The sequence below is a fragment of the Electrona antarctica genome, assembly GCF_951216825.1.
Source record: "Electrona antarctica genome assembly, chromosome: 21".
Taxonomy (NCBI): Eukaryota; Metazoa; Chordata; class Actinopteri; order Myctophiformes; family Myctophidae; genus Electrona; species Electrona antarctica.
In genome coordinates this window covers 27,650,539-27,674,404 of record NC_136802.1, presented here as the reverse complement: position 1 = coordinate 27,674,404, position 23,866 = coordinate 27,650,539, and the positions used below count along the sequence as shown (strand labels likewise).

The following is a 23,866-nucleotide window of genomic DNA, read 5'->3' as shown; positions in this document are numbered from 1 at the left end:
TGTGTGTGTGTGTGTGTGTGTGTGTGTGTGTGTGTGTGTGTGTGTGTGTGTGTGTGTGTGTGTGTGCGCGCGTGTGTGTGTCAATGACTCATCCAGCCAGTAACTGTGTAAACTGCTGCTGTCAGACAGTCATTTCAGCACCATGGACAGCACGACACATGGACTCTCTGTCTCTGCTCTCTCTGTCACTCTCTCTCTCTTACACACACACTGTCACGGATGCAGACAGAGTTGAACCCAATTGCAAAGTCACAACAAAGTAGAATAGAATAATAAAGTATTTAATAAAGAGTGAGCATAAATCTTACACTGAAGATGCAGGCAGGAATCAGGCAACAGCAAAATGACAATGTAGTCGAAACAAGCAGGACATCAATGACACCAGGTTATGAACTGACAATGAGTGTTTGCACTGAGTCCAGTTTTATAGGGAGCAGGTTGATTGGAGAAGTGTTCACTGCTGGGCTGATGAGGTGGTTGAAGACAGGTGTGTAAATGGAACTGGGTGTGCTGGAATGGGATATGGGAGTGGCCAGTGTGGAGTCACAGACTCGCGCGCGCGCGTGTGTGGAGTAAAAGTTAAAAAAATTGGACCTGAAATGTAGTGTAGTAAAAGTATTAAATTGCAAATACTCAAGTAAAGTACAAATACCTCAAAATTGCACTCACAGTAAGTGCGGTACTTGAGTAAATGTACTTAGATACTTTCCACCACTGCACCGCAGCGCAGGGAGTACGTCACGATGCATTTCAGAGCGGCAGTCATGACCTTTCAGACGGAAAACAAGCACTGGGAAATTGTGTGAATCAGGCCAGACTCGTGCTATAAATCCAAGCAAATGTTTACAACTCAATGTTCTCTAGTCTCTACCATTACTCACACTGCTGAGATTAGAACACGGTGCCGAGTCACAAACGACATCATGTTGAGTAGATGTAAAACAAAGGCGTTGTGTGTAAACCATTGTTTCCGTGATACGTACAGTATGATGCATTTTAATTTATTCTGGGCCGGGAACCCCTTGTGGTGTTTTAAAGCATTATGTTGTGCTTTAGCTGTTGAAAAATAGCAGATCTACAAGCTCATAGCGCGGCACCGAGTGCCGCGCTATGAACTTGTAGGTCTGCTATTTTTGAAAAATCGTGAAAATGTGGCGCAAATCTTTGAATATATATTATTTCAGAGCGAACGTTTTTAACTCAAATCTTTTGCATTTTGAGATGGGGGTTGGAGGCCAAATAGATATAATTCTGGGGGTCCATGAAATATTGAGAACCACTGATATAGAAACATGCAGGTTTTTCAGAAAATATTCATGATTTAGAAGACATTTTTTAAATGTCGACGTCTTGGGTTAATACTGTGTTTTCCCTTTTTCTATATTTATCCTCACTGTATTTATTTGGCTCCATTGCGGCAGTGTTGTTTTTGGCGGCACATTTCTATTTTAGTTTTTGTCATGAATATTTTAGTCACCTGGAATGTTTTGGTGTTAGTTTGGTTTTAGACTAAATGTCATAAGATTTTAGTCGACTCAATTGTATTTTTGGTGGGTGACATTTTACGTCATAGTATTAGTCTCGGAAATCAACACTGCATTGCGTTAAGTTTTAACTTACCGTTACTTATACTTGACTTAATCCTCGTTACCACTCTGGACCCTTTTTCACCGGTTGGGAAATGGTTCAGTTCTTTTTGGTTCTTAGTCCATGAGCCAGACCTCCAAAATTGGAACGTTAATTATGAATTGAGTGGGCAAAACCATACCTACGTATATTAAATTGTATTAAAGTTAATTAATATATGATAACCCTTCCACAGTAGTAGCTTTTTCATATTCGAATTTGTTTTGGCATATTTTCCTATATAATGCTTAAGTTGCATATTTAAAAATGTTAAAATTTGTAATACAATCCATCATTGTCTTAAGTAATCAACTGTGGAAGTTTCATGGTGATAACAATTTAACTCGCTCAGAGTTCACACAGCTCTGGGATTACCTACCGTAGCTACAGTATACGATTCTGTACAGTATGAGCCTTCTTGGTCGCTGTGTCAGCACTATTCTGTCAGTAATGGCTCAATTTCACTTGACTGAATGCTCAGAAGTGTGGACGTTCAATACTTCTGGTTCTCCGCTGGCAGTTCTTAGCATACAGAAGACAGAAATATTATCGACCGTTACAGGCTAAGTGCTGCTTATGTCATACAGTGTGTTACCCGAAGTGTAGTGTGTGTGTCGTTATACCATAAGAGGTCATACGAGGGCTTAAACCATTTTGGGGCGGGAATCCCTCTTGGTGTTTATAGCATTATGTCATACTTTAGCTATTGAAAAATAGCAGATCTACAAGCTCATAGCGCCGCACTCGGTGCCACGCTATGAGCTTGTAGATCTGCTATTTTTGAAAAATCGTGAAAATGTGCCTGAAATCATTGAATATTATATTCTTTCAGAGCGAACGTTTTTAACTCAAATCTTTGCTACTGGGAGGGTCCCTGGAACAACATATTTTCACGTGGGTTTTTCAGAAAACTCAGGATTTAGAAGGCATTTGTAGAATGGTCCTCAGGTCTAAATGGGTTAACCCATTTTGGGCGGGAACCCCGTTTGGTGTTGGCATTATGTTATGCTTTAGCTATTGAAAAATAGCAGATCTACAAGCTTCGAGCTTGTAGGTCTGCTATTTTTTTTAAATCGAAGAACCACCGACATATAAACATAGCTTTTTCAGAAAACTGTCAGGATGTAGAAGACATTTTTAGAATCTGATCTCAGGTCTAAATGGGTTAAAGGAATGCACTGCTGGCGTGTAACTGGGTCTGAATGCTCGTAGTACTGATGAGTTGAAGGGTATAAAGCTATAAGGTTGTTACAAAGTGCCGGGCCTGATCCATCACTGTTCTATTGCAATAAAACCAAATGTCATTGGACCACAATACGATTGCCAACCTGTTTCTCCAATTGGGTTCTCTAACACGATTCTATAAAGAAATGCAGTGCCTATTTGTTATTTATTTACTTACTTACTGACTAACTTGCTTTATTTATTTATTTATTTATTTATTTATAGCTATTTCATGATATATAATATTTGGTGTAGTGTCTTGGTCTAATGGTATTGTTTCAACATCCGTTGATTTGTGCTGCTCTCCAGAATAGAGGGTATATGCACATACATAAAGTGAATGGCAAAAAAATGAGATGACAAAGTGAGTTTAATGTCGTTTATCGTCGTTTAATGCAATCAAATGCAACTTTTCTGTTTGGATGAATGGGCTATCAATGCCAGGAAGTAGTTTTTTGTCACTCACTGTAGGCGTTCCTGTATAACTTCCTGGTTTGATGATGATGTCACACGCATCGGACGGACCGGCGGAAGTTGTTGATGTGTGTGTAGCAGCTAACAATAGCCACACCACTCTAGAGTCGATCGACAACAACGGGAGACAAGAATACATCTATCGCGACTAGCGACTGGACCGCGGAGCGCCGTCTAACACAGGAGGATTTAGATCGCGAGTTATGAACGTTTTAAGATTTTCGTTTTCATCAGCTAAACAGGGGAGGGAGTTTTTCGATGACGTCTCACTCTTGCGCGTCACCGAGGATTGCCCAACAGGCGCTCCCAGGCTATAGAGCCATGCGATCCGTTCTCATATCAATAGCCTTCGTCTTTTGGACAATACTTCGTCCTGGGTGTCGGGCGTTACTAATAGAAAGGACAAAGAACTTCGTCCTGGGCGATGGGAGTGTTAACAATAATTCAACTCTTGAGAGCGTAAAATGATAAATCATTTAGCTGAGGACCACCTGGAATCCCCTCAAGGACCACTGATAGGAAAAACACATAATTGTATGCCTTGAGATGAGATTTATGTAGATTTGCTTCATTTAAAAAAAGCATCTCTTAATCATCCACAGAATGCAACTATGATGGAGCCACTGATTATTACATGGTAATTGACTTTAGCTTGCAACACATCCATTACTGGTTGTGATTGTTGCGCTGCCTACCGATAACTTTACAGGAAAGACATACGTAGTATTGTGAATTTAGGCATACATTATGGCACACCTTAAAATAACAGACGATCTACGGAAATGTCTGTCTCACCTTTAGGCAAACGCATCCATTCCAAGAGTGTCAGAACTTGTTCAAAAATACTCTTATTGTGATAAAGTGATCCGAGACATGGCGGAGCTGACTTCTCCAATCTGTTTCTTTTAAAACGACGACGATCTGTCAACCTTGCTACGAGTTCTGTTCTGTCTTCAGAGACTCTGATTGCATCGACGTGTACAAAACGGTTTGGTTTTTTGGTTTTGTTTTTGTTTTTTTCCGGGTGGGTAAGGTTTAGCGACCTTAACTTTTTAGCTGTTTCCGCCACAGATCACCGAGTCACAACACGGTCTTAACCCATTGAGACCTGGAACGCATCCATGTCACGTTAGCGTTAGCGTTTTAAACATTGTTATAATTTAGCTATTGAAAAATAGCAGATCTACAAGCTCATAGCGCGCCACCGAGTGGCGCGCTATGAACTTGTAGGTCTGCTATTTTTGAAAAATCGTTAAAATGTGCCTCAAATCTTTCCGAAAATTGTCATGATTTAGAAAACTTTTTTTTTTTAATTTCGACGTCAGGCCTGAATGGGTTAAAATTCATGGCGCATTGATGAAAGGCTCTGCCAAGCATATGTCAGAGGGGACTCGAAGGCTGCATCCACTCTAAAAGAAACCAAACAGAACTGACACAGGTTATTCTCATGATCTTTGACAGATTAATAAATAACCATGCGCATGAGAAAATGTGTTCCAAAAGCTAAATGACGGCACACTAAGGTTTTAATGAGCGGTGGCATCGGCAACACGTCCAAATCTGTTCCAACGATGACAAATCAAAGGTTGGATTTGTTGGCCCATAAAATGTTTGAGCATTTACATCCAAATGTGCTGTTTTATTGCAGTGCTGACGATTGTGAACCAGGAAATTTGTCGCTGTGTCGCTGTAGAAAACCACCCAGGGTATTCTCACAGTGTTCATAAAGTTTATTCATGTTTTCAGTTGAGCAGTGTTCAGATCTGCATGTCCATTGACCACTCGACCATTTTGCTCTGAGGTAGTTAATTACATTCACCCTCTTCTCCGGATATTTAATCATGACCTCGATTTAGAAGGCCAGGATACAAAAGTAGCAGTAGGCATATACCCTCCTGTGTCCCCAGGACAGCGGGGAGGAGAACCACACATTTATAATCGGGTCACGATCAGACTCGACCCACAACTCGTTCCCATTCTTGTTTCTGAGGGAGGCGGGTATAAGAGCAGAACTATGTTATTGAGTTGGCGAGGTACTGAATTACAAATATGATCTGCAAACTGTTAAAAAAAAGCCGAAACCCTTCCAGTTTACAGCATGCCATTTCAAATCTCTCTTACCTTTTACGAGAGAGCCATGTGGTGCTTCCAGTGTTGTCTGTGAGGTGCTAGTCTCACGCAGAGCCATCTGATAGAATAGTTACCATGTTGAGGGGGCAGAAACCCAGCGCTGTTCATGGAGACTGAACTGAGACAAGTTGGAGTTGGAAATACACTGTTTTCAACGAGGGCGGCGCAAATGAGAGCTATTTTAAGCATGTGTGCAACATGACATAACTGTTTTAAAGTATTGTACAGTAACAAATAAAGTCTCTGTAATGTTTATGTTGTACTATTACTACAAAACAATCGGAAGTAGGCATTTCTGCATTTTTCCCAGTTAAAATAGGATTATTTTTGCTTGTCAATGTTTCTTCACAGCCGGGTTAGGGTTAGTATAAATGCACAGAATTGCAAACAAATGAATGTAGCACATAAGTTAAGAAAGTCTTTCAGTCCTAACAATGGACTATATAACAAATGTCATAATTTTCCTGAGCCTGTATTTAGCAATTGAAACAATCCCTATACAGTTCATCATGTGGTTAAATGTGCAGACAGCCTCTACTACAGTGCGACCATGAAATACAATTATATTCCAAAAAAAAAAAAAAAACGAATTAAAAGCAAAAGTTTAAATAACTATACTGTGCTCCAAGCTGGCAGACATGGAATAAGTAGATCAACGGGGGACGGAGCCGGTCTGAATGTCTTGCCAGACAAAGCTCTGACAGCTCCTCACTGCGGCTGCCTGAAGATCCCTCATAATCGGTTTAATCCATTTAGACCTGGGAACTGATTCTACAAATGTCTTCTAAATATGAAAAACCCTATGTTTCTATAGCAGTTGGTTCTAAAACATTTTCATGTCAAGGACCCCCAAGTGAGAATCTGAACCCCCCCCCCCCCCCCCCCCCAAGAAGCAAAGATTTGAGTTAAAAACGTTCGCTCTGGAATAATATATTCAAAGATTTGCCCGACATTTTCACGATTTTTTCAAAAATAGCAGACCTACAAGCTCGTAGTGCGGCACTCGGTGCCGCGCTATGAGCTTGTAGATCTGCTATTTTTCAATCACTAAAGTATGACATAATCCTTAAAACACCAAAGAGGAGTTCCCGCCCAGAACGGTTTAAACTCACCAGCAGAGCACTGCGGTGCTTAGACTTGGAAATCCTTCTGAATTCCAACGAAGAGGGAACAAAATAACATGAAAGCTCTTTTGGCCTATAATTCAGTTTGGACCTCGGGGGGGGGGGGGGGGGGGGGGGGGCAGGAAACCAAAAAAACTAACAAAAAACAATTCCCGTTCAGTCACAGTAGTTTAAAAAGAAGTAGCAGGGTCTATCGATCTTTATTTAAACCTTGGGAACGCGCTCAGGGAGAACCGCTAATTATCTGTGCTGCAGAGCAAAAACAACAGGCTGCATTTGTTCAAAGCAATTCCAGTCGGATACAGTAAGACACAAAAAATGATCTTCCGTTAATGCCTCGATGGCAACAATGGGTCCGTTTCTTGTTTGTTTTTTTGTATGTGTGGGTGGTGAGAAACGGTCCTTCTATAAGCCAGGTCAGTGTTGTTTACATGGCTGGGGGTTGCATTTTAAAAAGGGATTTCTGTGATATCCTCTGGTGGGTTTGTCACAAAGGCAGCATGTTTTTACAGCACTGCCACGGCAATGCCAGTGGATTGTACAAACATTTGGTATTGTCTGCCGAATACCAAGTCTTACCCTCTCCGGCACAGGCCATGAATAACGCATTAGACTCATAGACAGGAACCCCATTTCGTGTTCATAGCATTATGTTAAATATTGAGCACCACTGATACAGAAACATAGGTATTTCAGAAAACTGTCAGAATTTAGAAGACATTTTTAAAATTTTGATGTCAGGCCTAAATGTGATAATTAGCACCACGGCTTGAAAATCTCTCTTTGACCCACCACCTCCTCCTTCCACATTCCTCGTATCGCCCAAGGGGCCAGTGAGGCTTTCCAACGTTGAAACACTGGGCCCTAGTGGTAAGAGGAGGGACTGCAGGCGGACCCGTGGAAGTATGACGAGGAAACCCCGTGCAGCTGGGCTTTAACGTTGAGCGCGTTTGCACTTCCGCCTTTTGAAAAAAGGCGGAAGTAGACGGTCCTTCCGGGTGCTTCAAAACGCCACTGAGCAACTTCCACTGACATGAATAGCGGGGGGGGGCGGAGCTTCGCGCCAGATCAGTCTCTATCCTTTTATATACTCTATGGTATCGCCTGGGAAGCATCCCTTTTCGGGTTTATGAATGATCCGGTTGGAAGCCGATGATATGTTACGTCATGTTCAGTGGTGTCATGGTCGTAACCGTGGTACCGAAAAAAATGTGCAGATGTCAGAATGATGTCAGAACAGACCAGCTCCAAATATGGAGTACCCGTCCCACCCATCTGTCTGTGTCCCTTTTACTGTATGTCCATATATGGAGATTTCTGTATCTGTCTCTCTGGTGTTCCTTTATTCCTATATATGGAGTTCTGTGTCAGGCATGCCCAAATTTTGAGTGGTGTGATCAGGCCAGCTCCATATATGGAGCCTGGGCAGGGGCCCTGTCCAGATCCCGGGCAGAGGCCTTTTGTGGCGGTTCTGGACAACCGTGGGTCCGACCGACTCGACACCGGGCACTGCACTCCCTGTGGGGGTGTGGAGCACGTGTGTCGGATTTGAAGTCGGTGGGGCTCTCGAGTTGCGTGCATTTCAGCCGTACACACAGACAGACAGTCAGAGACATTCATAGATATAGACCTGTATGTGCCCGTCGGCCACCGGGCTACTTGGGAACGATGCAACTTGGAAACCTAATAATACCCGTTGTCAACTTGTCATAGCACCCGTTTTAACTATCCGTCTGTGTCCCTTTTGTGCCCATACTGTATGTGGAGATCTCTGTATCTGTCTGCCTGTGCCTGAAGAGTGCAAACTGACTGTGAAAAGTGGACTGGTTAAGTAGTCAATTGGCAGGTGTGGGGTTGCCATGGCAATCAATTGGCTGAGGCAGAGGCTGGTAATAGGCCTATCTCACAGCCCCCTTTGCACGCCCCCTTTTGGTAGATAGTGGTGTCATTTAACATTAGCATTTACACGTTTTTCTCTGGAGAATCTAAGTACATTTCCTAATGTAAAAATGTGACAGACCAATATTATTATGAAGCAAACAAGATGGTAAATCAGCTCGAACAGATAGAACAAACCTTACCTTGAGAAAACAAAAGTTGTAGACTTCTTAAATTACCTCTGTTAACATGTAGTGTCTATGGAGTGACGTCACGCTATCACCACTAACTCGGAAAGGGGGCGTATTAAGGGGGCGGGGAAATTCTGTGAGATAGGCCAATTGCACAGGTGAGGGGACTTTGGGCTCATTAGGCCCACTGGCAGAGCCTGACCAGAGCCTTTTGTGGTTTCTGCCTGGACAACGGTGCATGCCACAGACTCACGGCCGGGCACTGCACTCCCTGTGGGGGTGTGGAACGCGTGTGTCAAATTTGAACACAGACAGACACACACACACACACACACACACACACACACACACACACACACACACACACACACACACACACACACACACACACACACACACACACACACACAGAGAGAGAGACGTGGCACATTTATAGTTGGATAGATTCACAGGGTCTGTTCGCGATCAACACTTTTCGTATTGCTTTGAACATGTCTGTATGTGGAGAAAGCATTCGCCTTGGCACCTATAACTTCTACAAAAATGATTATTTTTTATTTTATTCATTTATTTCGGAGAGAGAAAGCAGCAGATGGCCTTCAGACCAGATGGCACCCATGAACCGACTGCAAACAGAGGAATGTGAATAACATGCAGAGTTTTGAGTCACAAAGTAAGATGGAAGGGGGCGAGGTAGATTTCAGCGACTGTAATGGCAGATGTTTGGCTTTTAACAACAACAAACACCTTAAGGTCGCTGTCGTTTGAATTGAATTGGGAAGGACAGATAGATTAAACAGACCTGATTGCTAACCAGGCACAGGCAGTGTTTATTCCATCCACCCGGGGGAGGGGTGTCTCTCTCTATGTAGAATCCATTTAAAAATGATAACTGGAAGAAGAATGTTAGATAAAAGGTTTATTCAAGGTGGAAGGGGGCAGGCGGGGGCACAATAAATGAAGAGGGAACATAGAACGATGGAAGTGTTGTGGAGATATATAGGGAAAAGAGGGAAAGGTGTGGAGGTGAGATGAAGGTTATTACGGTTGTTTACATGTCGGTTCCGACGCACACGGGATGTGCTTTCAATACCGCTCAGCCCTGTTGCCTTGTCATACGTGCTCTTTAATCATTTTCATATCTGACACACACATGCACGCCCATAGTATTGCAGCATGCCCTCCCACACACAATGCTTTTTGACGCATGCGGCACGCGCGCAGCAGCAGCGCACACGCGCACTTAGAAAAGCTCAAGGATCCACACAGACACTGGCAAACAGACAGGCACGCACACACACACACACACACACACACACACACACACACACACAGTGACACACACACACACACACACACACACACAGTAACATTGCACGCACAATGAGGCAGAAAGGCAATCAATTGGCTAAGGGAAAGTCATTATCAGCCGAACACAAGCCAGTTCACTTCCATGATGCACTCATTTCATGTGTGTGAGTGTGTGCGTGCGTGTGCGTGCGCGCGCGTTAGTTAGAGAGTTAATCTGTAGTCTCAAATGTTTCCATATGTGCAGTTGTATGCAGATATGATTGATAATTACCATGTCATCAAATATGTGTGCCAATTTGATCAGCCTTGAAATTGTGTGCGTGCCTGCTGTGTGCGTGCCTGCTGTGTGTATGCTGTGCATGCCTGTGTGCATGCCTGCTGTGTGCGTGCGTGTGTGCATGCGTGACTGTGTCTGTCTAAAATGTTGTATTGATATCCACAGAGTCTAAAGTTCAGTATTTACCCATGAGACCTCTCTCGTTTGCTCATTTGTGTGTGTGTGTAATGAGCGGGGTCTTACTGTGTGTGTGCGTGTGCGTGTGCGTGTGCGTGTGCGTGCGTGCGTGCGTGCGTGCGCGCACGCGGTATAGATACGCGTAGATCTGCGTGCGTACATCTCCTGTTTGTGTGTACTGTGCGTGTGCGCGTGGATGTCGTTTTATGTGTGCGTAGCCGCGGTTTAAGGCGTGACGGATGGAGAGAGGGAGGCAGGGGACAAAGACGGACGAGCTGACAGCTCCCCCTATTCAACTCCTCCTAATCACCAGGGCAGCGGTGTGAGGCGGAGAGAGAGATGAGCCGTTTGTCTCCTGGAAGACAGAGGGATTGTGTGCGAGCATAATACTTATAGCATAATACTTATAGCATAATACTTATAGCATAATACTTATAGCATAATACTAATACATAATACTTATAGCATAATACTTATAGCATAATACTTATAGCATAATACTTATAGCATAATACTAATACATAATACTTATAGCATAATACTAATACATAATACTTATAGCATAATACTTATAGCATAATACTTATAGCATAATACTTATAGCATAATACTAATACATAATACTTATAGCATAATACTAATACATAATACTTATAGCATAATACTTATAGCATAATACTTATAGCATAATACTTATAGCATAATACTTATAGCATAATACTAATACATAATACTTATAGCATAATACTTATAGCATAATACTTATAGCATAATACTAATACATAATACTTGCGTGTCTCCCTGTTGATTTTGTCGACAAAAAAAATGATGGTGAAAAATGTTCGGCGACTATATGTTTTTCCACTGACTAAAATGACGAAACTAAATGGAAACCTAATGAAAGCTGAAACTACTGTATATGACTAAATGAACTCGGCAACAAAAGTTTGGAAACTCAACTTTGGTCCATTATTTCTCCACTTTTGTAATACCAATTGTTATTGTATTTTATATCATTTTAATCGTTGATTAGTCACCTGTATACAACGAGGGATAGATTGTAAAGATCAGGTGTTCCTGGAATGAGCAACACAACTAAACGTGAGGGTAGCGCCTCCAAAACATTTGCCAAAATGGCAAATGGCTGGTATTCAACCCTTTGCTTTGAGCTGCTTAGTGGATTAGATGATTGCACTCTCCCACAGTAATAAGGGGGAAGGGAAAAACACAACAACAACATATTCGCCATTTTATTCATACTTTCATCAAATATATTAAACTAAATCTAGGGCCTATTGGTATCAGATGTTGTGCTGTTATGTGGTGTTATGTGGTGTTGGATTGTAGTCGACTAAATCACCTGTAGATTTAGTCGAATAAAATCTTTTGATATTTAGTCGACTAACACTAGACTAACACTAATACATTCCAGGTGACTAAAATGTGACTAAAACTAAGTGAAAACTATTCAAGAGACTATGACTAAAACTAAAATAGAAATTTGCTGAATGGAAAAGAGCGGATGCTTCAGTTATGGATCTTGTCACATAATGGTTGATACATCTGGAAAGAGTCTGTGTAACTTTGGCATAGTGTGAAGTCTGTGGATAATCTTAAATTGAACAAGTTTGAGTGTTTGGTGTATTATACTGTAGAGCCTTATCCCAGGGATCCCCATTTATCTCCATAACCGGCTCTTGTTCCCATCGCGTCTTAATACCCGGCACACAGCGAGCGAGCTTCTGAATAATAACAAGTTGTGGAGTTGGAGATAACAGATGTCCTTCCTTCCCTACACCTCCCAAGCCTAGCCCATTAAGACTGCATGGGATCTATGTCACTTTTAACCACTTTTTAACCATTATGTTATACTTTAGCCGTTGAAAAAAGCGGCGTAGCTGCTTTCACATGACATGAAAGAACGATTTTTTTTTTTATCTATGAGTAGCACTACTGGTTAATAAAGTAGCATTGAAAGTGAATTGGCCTCTAGTATAGTGTGCCTTTCTTTCACATGAGCGTCGCAGTCCCGCCCCCTCGAGAGACCCGGAAAATAAATCCCCGTTCATTTTCCTCATAGACTTTTCAGAAAGTATTTATTTAAAGACGTTTACACGACGGACAAAGCCAACTCTTGCCGTGACAAATCATGACAATAAACACAATGTTTTGGGCCAAACAAAGAATTAGAAAGTAGAAAAAAACGGCAGGTTACAAGTTACAACACGTTGTTGGTGTTTTTCTTCTTTGTAATTATTTGTTTGGTCCAAAGTATTGTGTTTGTTCATGTTGTCATGATTTGTCACGACTCGAGTTGGCTTCGTACGACGCTTAAAAGGTCTTTAAATAAATACTGCAACGCTCTATAGTCTATAGCTTGTCTATCACTGACAAAGTCAGCAGTTCTCAAGGGCATCACTGTCTCTGAATTACCAGAGACAAAGAGACAAACAAACACCACCTTTTGGGTGATGTTTGTTTGTGTTTCGCCGCTCTCCAATTTTAGAAGACGTAACCTGTGTCTATAATATAACCTCAGCTTCAACCTTTTCCAGGTCTTTGCAGTGCATTGTTCCGTCCGAGACCCACAGAGTTATAGTGTTTTGTTCTGCCGCTCGGGCCGGCGTTCTGGAATGAAGCCAAGGCACCTTGTGCATTATGATGACCCTCGTGGTGTTGCATTCGAGGGCATCATGTCACAAGGGTACAGGAGGAGAGAGAGTGTGTGTGTGTGTGTGTGTGTGTGTGTGTGTGTGTGTGTGTGTGTGTGTGTGTGTGTGTGTGTGTGTGTGTGTGTGTGTGCGTGTGCGCGTGCGCGTGCGTGCGTTCGTGCAGCCACAGGCATACAAAGCAGGCTGCTCTAATGAACACATTGATGTGGTATACAGCAGACATGGAGGAAGACAAATGATCTCTTCTTCTCTTATGATTGAGTCTTTTCTTTCTCTCGTGATGTCTTTATCTCAGACCTTTTTTGTTTTTTATCAACATCTCTCATGTAACCTCTGGTGGTTTTGTCTGGGGGTTGTATTTATTTTTCTTTGTCTTTTCCTTTGTAATGGTTATTATTATTGTTTTCATTTTCTGTTCGCCTGCAGTTGCCATTATCTGTTTATCCTTTGCTATTCTCTATTTGCCGTCCTACTTTTAACCCATTCTGGGCGGGAACCCCTTTTGGTGTTTTAAGCATTATGTCATACTTTCTACAAGCTCGTAGCGCGGCACTCGGTGCCGTGCTATGAGCTTGTAGGTCTGCCTTTTTTTTTTTTATCGTGAAAATGTGGCCCAAATGTTTGAATATATTCATTCAGAGCGAACGTTTTTAACTCAAATCCTTGCTTCTGGGGAGGTTCCTGGAACAACATATTTTCAGATGGGGGTCGGCGGCCAAATACATACAGTTGGAGGCCATCGATATTGTCCTTTTCTTTTTGCTGAGGTTTGCGTGATCTGCGCAAAACCCCTTTTGGTGTTTTAAACATTTTTTTTTCTAATTTAGCTATTTTTGAAAAATCGAGAAAATATTTATTTCAGAAAACTGGAGGATTTAGAAGGATTTTTTTTAAATTTTGAGGTCAGGCCTAAATGGGTCAAATGATAAGGGACAATATCGGTGGCACCCAACTGTATATTTTTGGGGGTCGTTGACATGAAAATGTTTGAGAACAAATGACAGAAACATGTTTTTTTTCAGAAAACTGACAGGATTTAAAAGCCATTTTCTTTTACAATCGGCCTCAGGTCTAAATGGGTTAAAGTAGTTTCCTCTGACCTTGATACCTTCATGACTTAATGTCACGACAATCACCACAAACTCTATAATCGCTATTTGTCCAGATATAGTTCCAAGGCCATTTCCCGCTTGACCTCTATATCCGAGAGACAAACTCCCACATGAACTACTTTGTGAAACTGTGAAACCGGAGCGATGACAGCGCGCGGGGGGGGGGGGGGGGGGGGTTCCGCAATCGTGACAAAATGTGTCCGTTTCTCTGTCATGCGATCACAGCGGCTATACGCATGTAAGCAGGCCCAAGTTTAGGCGAGACTGTGACCTCAATCAGAGGCGCGGCCGTGTGCCACACACTTAGTGGGGCCCGACCTGGTGTCAGAGCTGAGGGCCCTGCAAAGGACTATACAATTACTGGGAGGAGATCTCCCTGCTATCTCCTTGCTGCAGCCTCAGCCCTGCATGTGCATTAACCTGCGTATTAACCTTTAGAAAAGTATTAGAGTATGCCATAATGCCATGTAACGCCATAACCCATTAAGACCATGTATGAGGCCCATTCTACAGTTCAACAGTTTTCTGAAAAACCTTTTCATGTCAAGGACCCCCGAAATAATATGTATTTGGCCCGTCGACTCGCACCTCAAAAACGTGCGAGTTAAAAACGCAGGCTTAATAATTTCAAAGATTTGCACATCACGTTTTCACAATTTGTCAAAAATAGCAAATCTACAAGCTCATAGCGCGGCACAGGTTTAATGTGGTGACACAGACGCGTTTCCAGGTCCTAATGGGTTAATGAGAATCTCTCTGATATGTCGCGCACTTTTACAAGACGGCATAAGAAGTCGGGTGGAAAATGACACGTCGGCACACTTAGGAACATGAAATTGCACTTGCGCGTGGGGGGATTATTTTTGAAATTGGGTTCAAATTGCTGTTCTTTTCGCCATTTTCTTACATAAATATGACCCATTTGATAGCTTCAACTGGTGCCGCAAGATGTGAGTGGTTTCTGAAACTGTCATTTCCCTCTCTCTCTCTCTCTCTCTCTCTCTCTCTCTCTCTCTCTCTCTCTCTCTCTCGTACTGCCTTCTTGTCTGCTCTTATAGCTCTCCATATACTGTACTTCTTATGTTCACCACTCCAATTCTCTTCCGTCCGTGCATGCGTGCACTAAAATACATTTTAGTCGACTAAATCAATTGTAGATTTAGTCGACTAAAACTAGACTGACACTAAAACATTCCAGGTGACTAAAATGTGACTGAAACTAAATGAAAACTATCGACGAGACTACGACTAAATCTAAAATCTAAATGTGCTGCCAAAAACAACACTGACGGAGTGCGTCCTCATTTTGGGACACGTTGTCTGTTCTCTCTTCTGCTCGTCTCTGTCTGCCATATTTATTCAGCCCCTTTCCCTGATCTCCTCCTATAGACTCTTTCGACAATCCGTTGTTGCTAGGAGACGTGTTGCAAACCCATGGCATCAACCTGTCGGCTCTTAACGCACACTGGCAAATTTAAAATGTGCCCAGTGTGCGTTCCGCGGCCGCGTGCGCGCGCATACAGTTGGGTGCCACCGATATTGTCCCTTATCATTTGACCCATTTAGGCCTGACCTCAACATTTTAAAAAATCCTTCTAAATCCTCCAGTTTTATGAAATAAATATTTTCACGATTTTTCAAAAATAGCAGACCTACAAGCTCGTAGCGCGCTATGAGCTTGTAGATCTGCTATTTTTCAATAGCTAAATTATAACATAATATTTAAAACACCAAAAGGGGTTCCCGCCCAAAATGGGTTAACTGTCCTTTTGCGCAGATCACGCAAACCTCAGCAAAAAGAAAAGGACAATATCGATGGCCTCCAACTGTACAGCACAGAGCTTGTACATCTGTTATTTTTTTTTAAATCGCAAAAAAAAGTGGCGGAAATCTTTGAATATATAATCTTTCACAGTGCACAGTTTTCAACTCCTATCTTTACTTCTGGGAGGTTCCCTGGAACAACATTATTTTCAGATGGGGGGGTCGGTGGTCAATTTCATATAATTTTTGGGGTTCTTGACATGAAATAGTTTGGAGAACCACTGACATAGAAACATGAGTTTTTTCAGAAAACTGTCATGATTTAAGAAGACATTTCTATAGAATCTGTCCTCAGGTCCACCTGTGTTTTCCTCCACCGCCCTGTGTTTTCGTCACCCTCCCTCCCTGTATGTTGACTGATCCTCGGTGCAACTCTTATTACAGCACCAGTCAGGGCCAACGTGTCAGCTAAATGGCTGGAGTTGTAATTTAAAAATCGCACGCCTGCGTGCGTGCATGTGTGTGCGTGCGCGCGCAGGTGTGTACATTGACCATATTGTAGGTTTTGATATAGTTTCATATAGCTTGCGGTCCTCGATGGAGTGCAATCTCATTTTGTGTGTGCGCGTCTCTCTGTGTGCGTGTGTGTGTGCGTGCGCACATGATTATTTGTAGACTCCAGTGAGAGTTCCCATTCCTGAACTCAGAGACTTGTTTCATACCCAATACAAAGAGAATCCCCAAGGAGTTTTCTGTGCTTCTGACTTTGTGTCACGTATGTGTGTGTGTGTGTGTGTGTGTGTATAATCCGTATATTTGTGCGTGTGCCCGTGCACACGCGTGCGTGCGTGTGAGGACAGGCAAATAGATGTGCTGCTTAGACAGTCTGTTTCGACTGGCTGGTTTTGCTTTAATGAAGCTTATGAAGCAGACACATTGTATCATATTCAAAGTCAAACTCCCCTGACTCCTAATGGGAAACTTTTCGGCAAACTGAGTTAAGAGACTCTGCGCCACTTTCACCCTCCCTCCCACACTCTCTCTCTCTCTCTCTCTCTCTCTCTCTCTCCCCCACCTCCCTCCCCCTCCCTCTCTCTGTCTCCCTCGGGTGAAGTGGCGATGAACACACTGACTGTTGATTTTGACAGCACATTTTTATTCTAGTTTGAGTCGTTGAGTCTTTTGAATAGTTTTCATTTCGCTTTTTCAGACACATTTTAGTCACCTGGAATGTTTTAGTGTTAGTCTAGTTTTAGTCGACTAAATGTCATAAGATTTTAGTCGACTAAATCTACAGTTGATTTAGTCGATTAAAATGCATTTTGGCGGCCTTGATGCCGTCGTAACGGCTGATTTTACACTTACACTTTACATTTACGCTTGAAAATAGCCGATCTGCACGCTCACAACGCGTCGCGCTGCGGCAACGCTGTCTGTCTGTCTGTGTCTCTCTCTCTCTCATTATGATGCGCTTGAAGTGTTCATCATGTTTGCTGTTTCCTTGGGAGCTTGGGAGGGGGTGCGTGGTGTGACCGGATGCCATGCCACAATTTCATTAGTCTCCTCGATTGCTTGTGCGTGTGTGCGTGTGCTTTCCTTGGTTTGGTGGCGGGCACGCGTTCGGTTGTGAAGTGTTCTCTCAAGTTGTTGCTGTTTAGCGTGCTGTTTATCCCAAACGTCAACAACGGTCAAGTGAGTCTCTCTTTGAGTTGATTACAGTGATGACTGACTCTCTCTCGCTCTCTCTCTCTCTCCGTCCAGACCAACATCCCCTTCCTCCAGAACGTGCTGTCCAACCACCAGTTCCTCCACTCCACGGTGGACACTCAGTTCATCGATGAGAACCAAGAGCTCTTCAACCTCAAGCCTGTGCAGAACCGAGCGCAGAAACTCCTGCACTACCTGGGTCCGTACACACACACACACACACACACGCACGCACGCACTGCTACGTTTTTTTTTGTTTTGTTTTTTTGGCTTTCGCCTTTATTTTATATGTATATATGTTTTATGGAGGGACAGACAGTAGGCTGACAAGAAATGGGGGAGAGACGTGGGGGGGGAAGACATGCAGTAAAGGCCGTCGAGATCGGGAGTCGAACCCGCGTCACACTGCCAGACTGGATTACCAGCCATGGTGCCTGGACCGCTGAGCCACGGCCCAGGCCTGGATCTGCTACGTTTTGATACGTTCGTTTGACATTGTAGTATGTATGGTCAAGCACTGCTTTAATTTACAAAAGAAAACAAAAACATAAATAGTTAGTCACTGTGGGGAGTGTGGAATCGCCTTCACATTTGAGTAAATGGCAACGCTCTAGTAGTATAGTGTATAGTAGGGGATAAAGTATCGCTTTAGACCGCGACTGGAGGGGCGCCGTCTCGGGCAAACTTGAGCCGCAAACTTGAGCCGCGTCGAACGTTGCGAAGTTCGCTTAGCCGACTCTTATCAGCCCCCGTTCGAGTTGCACAACACACAGACACAACCCATGCGGTTATCGGCACATTTAATACACCGTTGTCAACATACAGTATTAACCCATGTAGGCCTGACGTCGATATTCAAATAAATGTCTTCTAAATTCTGACAGTTTTCTGAAATGTTTCTATGTCAGTGGTGCTCAATATTTCATGTCAAGGACCCCCAGAATTATCTGTATTCGGCTGCGGACCCCCATCTGAAAATATGTTGTTCCGGGGACCCTCCCAGAAGCAAAGATTTGAGTTAAAATGTTTATATTTTCACAATTTTTTCAAAAATAGCAGACCTACAAGTTCATAGCACGGCACTCGGTGCCGCGCTATGAGCTTGTAGATCTGCTATTTTTCAATAGCTAAAGTATAACATAATGCTTTAAAACACCAAAAGGGGTTCACCACCCAGAATGGGTTAAGGCACAGTGAATACATAGTTGTTATCAACATTACAGTATTAAGGCACAGTGAATACATAGTTGTTATCAACATTACAGTATTAAGGCACAGTGAATACATAGTTATCAACATTACAGTATTAAGGCACAGTGAATACACAGTTGTTATCAACATTACAGTATTAAGGCACAGTGAATACATAGTTGTTATCAACATTACAGTATTAAGGCACAGTGAATACATAGTTATCAACATTACAGTATTAAGGCACAGTGAATACACAGTTGTTATCAACATTACAGTATTAAGGCACAGTGAATACATAGTTGTTATCAACATTACAGTATTAAGGCACAGTGAATACATAGTTATCAACATTACAGTATTAAGGCACAGTGAATACACAGTTGTTATCAACATTACAGTATTAAGGCACAGTGAATACATAGTTGTTATCAACATTACAGTATTAAGGCACAGTGAATACATAGTTGTTATCAACATTACAGTATTAAGGCACAGTGAATACACAGTTGTTATCAACATTACAGTATTAAGGCACAGTGAATACATAGTTGTTATCAACATTACAGTATTAAGGCACAGTGAATACACAGTTGTTATCAACATTACAGTATTAAGGCACAGTGAATACATAGTTGTTATCAACATTACAGTATTAAGGCACAGTGAATACATAGTTGTTATCAACATTACAGTATTAAGGCACAGTGAATACACAGTTGTTATCAACATTACAGTATTAAGGCACAGTGAATACATAGTTGTTATCAACATTACAGTATTAAGGCACAGTGAATACATAGTTATCAACATTACAGTATTAAGGCACAGTGAATACACAGTTGTTATCAACATTACAGTATTAAGGCACAGTGAATACATAGTTGTTATCAACATTACAGTATTAAGGCACAGTGAATACATAGTTGTTATCAACATTACAGTATTAAGGCACAGTGAATACACAGTTGTTATCAACATTACAGTATTAAGGCACCGTGAATACATAGTTGTTATCAACATTACAGTATTAAGGCACAGTGAATACATAGTTGTTATCAACATTACAGTATTAAGGCACAGTGAATACACAGTTGTTATCAACATTACAGTATTAAGGCACAGTGAATACATAGTTGTTATCAACATTACAGTATTAAGGCACAGTGAATACATAGTTATCAACATTACAGTATTAAGGCACAGTGAATACACAGTTGTTATCAACATTACAGTATTAAGGCACAGTGAATACATAGTTGTTATCAACATTACAGTATTAAGGCACAGTGAATACATAGTTGTTATCAACATTACAGTATTAAGGCACAGTGAATACATAGTTGTTATCAACATTACAGTATTAAGGCACAGTGAATACATAGTTGTTATCAACATTACAGTATTAAGGCACCGTGAATACATAGTTGTTATCAACATCACAGTATTAAGGCACATTGAATACATAGTTATCAACATTACAGTATTAAGGCACAGTGAATACACAGTTGTTATCAACATTACAGTATTAAGGCACAGTGAATACACAGTTGTTATCAACATTACAGTATTAAGGCACATTGAATACATAGTTATCAACATTACAGTATTAAGGCACAGTGAATACACAGTTGTTATCAACATTACAGTATTAAGGCACAGTGAATACATAGTTGTTATCAACATTACAGTATTAAGGCACAGTGAATACATAGTTGTTATCAACATTACAGTATTAAGGCACCGTGAATACATAGTTGTTATCAACATCACAGTATTAAGGCACATTGAATACATAGTTATCAACATTACAGTATTAAGGCACAGTGAATACACAGTTGTTATCAACATTACAGTATTAAGGCACAGTGAATACACAGTTGTTATCAACATTACAGTATTAAGGCACATTGAATACATAGTTATCAACATTACAGTATTAAGGCACAGTGAATACACAGTTGTTATCAACATTACAGTATTAAGGCACAGTGAATACATAGTTGTTATCAACATTACAGTATTAAGGCACAGTGAATACATAGTTGTTATCAACATCACAGTATTAAGGCACATTGAATACATAGTTATCAACATTACAGTATTAAGGCACAGTGAATACACAGTTGTTATCAACATTACAGTATTAAGGCACAGTGAATACACAGTTGTTATCAACATTACAGTATTAAGGCACATTGAATACATAGTTATCAACATTACAGTATTAAGGCACAGTGAATACACAGTTGTTATCAACATTACAGTATTAAGGCACAGTGAATACACAGTTGTTATCAACATTACAGTATTAAGGCACATTGAATACATAGTTATCAACATTACAGTATTAAGGCACAGTGAATACACAGTTGTTATCAACATTACAGTATTAAGGCACATTGAATACATAGTTATCAACATTACAGTATTAAGGCACAGTGAATACACAGTTGTTATCAACATTACAGTATTAAGGCACATTGAATACATAGTTATCAACATTACAGTATTAAGGCACAGTGAATACATAGTTGTTATCAACATTACAGTATTAAGGCACATTGAATACATAGTTATCAACATTACAGTATTAAGGCACAGTGAATACATAGTTATCAACATTACAGTATTAAGGCACAGTGAATACACAGTTGTTATCAACATTACAGTATTAAGGCACCGTGAATACATAGTTGTTATCAACATTACAGTATTAAGGCACATTGAATACATAGTTATCAACATTACAGTATTAAGGCACCGTGAATACATAGTTGTTATCAACATTACAGTATTAAGGCACAGTGAATACATAGTTGTTATCAACATTACAGTATTAAGGCACAGTGAATACACAGTTGTTATCAACATTACAGTATTAAGGCACCGTGAATACATAGTTGTTATCAACATTACAGTATTAAGGCACAGTGAATACATAGTTGTTATCAACATTACAGTATTAAGGCACCGTGAATACATAGTTGTTATCAACATTACAGTATTAAGGCACAGTGAATACATAGTTGTTATCAACATTACAGTATTAAGGCACAGTGAATACATAGTTGTTATCAACATTACAGTATTAAGGCACCGTGAATACATAGTTGTTATCAACATTACAGTATTAAGGCACAGTGAATACATAGTTGTTATCAACATTACAGTATTAAGGCACAGTGAATACATAGTTGTTATCAACATTACAGTATTAAGGCACAGTGACTACATAGTTGTTATCAACATTACAGTATTAAGGCACAGTGAATACATAGTTGTTATCAACATTACAGTATTAAGGCACAGTGAATACATAGTTGTTATCAACATTACAGTATTAAGGCACAGTGAATACATAGTTGTTATCAACATTACAGTATTAAGGCACAGTGAATACATAGTTGTTATCAACATTACAGTATTAAGGCACAGTGAATACATAGTTGTTATCAACATTACAGTATTAAGGCACATTGAATACATAGTTATCAACATTACAGTATTAAGGCACAGTGAATACATAGTTATCAACATTACAGTATTAAGGCACATTGAATACATAGTTATCAACATTACAGTATTAAGGCACAGTGAATACATAGTTATCAACATTACAGTATTAAGGCACAGTGAATACACAGTTGTTATCAACATTACAGTATTAAGGCACCGTGAATACATAGTTGTTATCAACATTACAGTATTAAGGCACAGTGAATACATAGTTGTTATCAACATTACAGTATTAAGGCACAGTGAATACATAGTTGTTATCAACATTACAGTATTAAGGCACAGTGAATACATAGTTGTTATCAACATTACAGTATTAAGGCACAGTGATTACATAGTTGATCACTCTGCAGCACATTGAGAACATACAGTACAGTAGAAGTAGAATGAATAATAGATCATAGCTTATAGTTCACAGCTAAACATCACGGCCAGGCTTTTATTTAGGAGAAGTCTGTGTTTGTTTATTCATGCATCTCCATTTCCATCTCATGAATATGCAGGTGCTTTATTAGTACACAATGGGGGATGCTAATTTTAGAATATATGTCGGCGCCAGGGTCCAACATTGATATAGTCAACTTCAATTAGTTCAGTTTAGTACAGTTTCCCTGTCTAGGGCGAGATTGGACGAGATACATTATATGATCACAGATCGCCTAGGACGAGATTGGACGAGATAAGGGTTTATAGTGTTATAACCCATTTTGGGCAGGAACCCCTTTAAGCATTATGTTATACCCTAGCTATTGAAAAATAACAGATCTACTCGGTGCCGCACTACGAGCTTGTAGATCTGCTATTTTTGAAAAATCGTGAAAATGTAGTGCAAATCTTTCAATATATATTCTTTCAGAGCGAACGTTTTTAACTTTGCTTCTGGGGGAGGACCCGGAAGTGATTCCGTGGCACCCGGAAGTAATACAAATCAGCCGGAATCGGCTTTAAAGTAAGGGCTTACAGCCCAATTTTTGTGTTTTTTCATGTCATATTTGAAGCTATGAATGACTAGGCCTCGGTCAGAAACGGTCCCATTTAGCCTCTCAGACCTATGAACTCCAAAACTCCATGTTATATTGATGTTGCTACGATAGGAGAGAGAACGCGCAAACATTGATCAAAATAACATAGTTCTTCTGCATTCTCTAATATTGTGTAGACTTCTTGTAAATTAAGAAATGCAGATGTTAACTCTTGAGAGCGTGAAATGAAACCAAATTAACCCTTTACGGGTACACGCAGGTTTGGTTTGGTACTTTGGTTTCATTTTCACTCTACAAGGGTCCTTTTGGTTATACCAACTCTCCACATCATTTAGCCGGGGGGACCACCTGGAACCCCCCCTCAAGGACCACTGCTAACGGCTGCCTGTTGTCCCCGCCTCTTCTGCAGGTCACGTGATGGTGAATGGACCGACCACGCCCATCCCTGTGAAGGCCAAGCCGTCCTCCATCGACCCCGTCGTCCCTAACGTCAAACTGGGTACGTC

The 23,866-nt window shown here is 41.0% G+C and overlaps 1 protein-coding gene across 1 annotated transcript in view; it reads left to right on the top strand.

Annotated features, from left to right (window-relative positions):
• The window catches only part of pcxb (pyruvate carboxylase b), a gene marked incomplete at its 5' end in the record, with an annotated part of 155,315 nt that overhangs the window by 14,916 nt on the left and 116,533 nt on the right, over positions 1–23,866 (top strand). The window contains 2 exons of the mRNA XM_079491305.1: positions 17,722–17,866; positions 23,770–23,859. Coding sequence (XP_079347431.1) covers positions 17,722–17,866; positions 23,770–23,859 — 235 coding nt within the window. The remainder of the gene's footprint in view (positions 1–17,721; positions 17,867–23,769; positions 23,860–23,866) is intronic.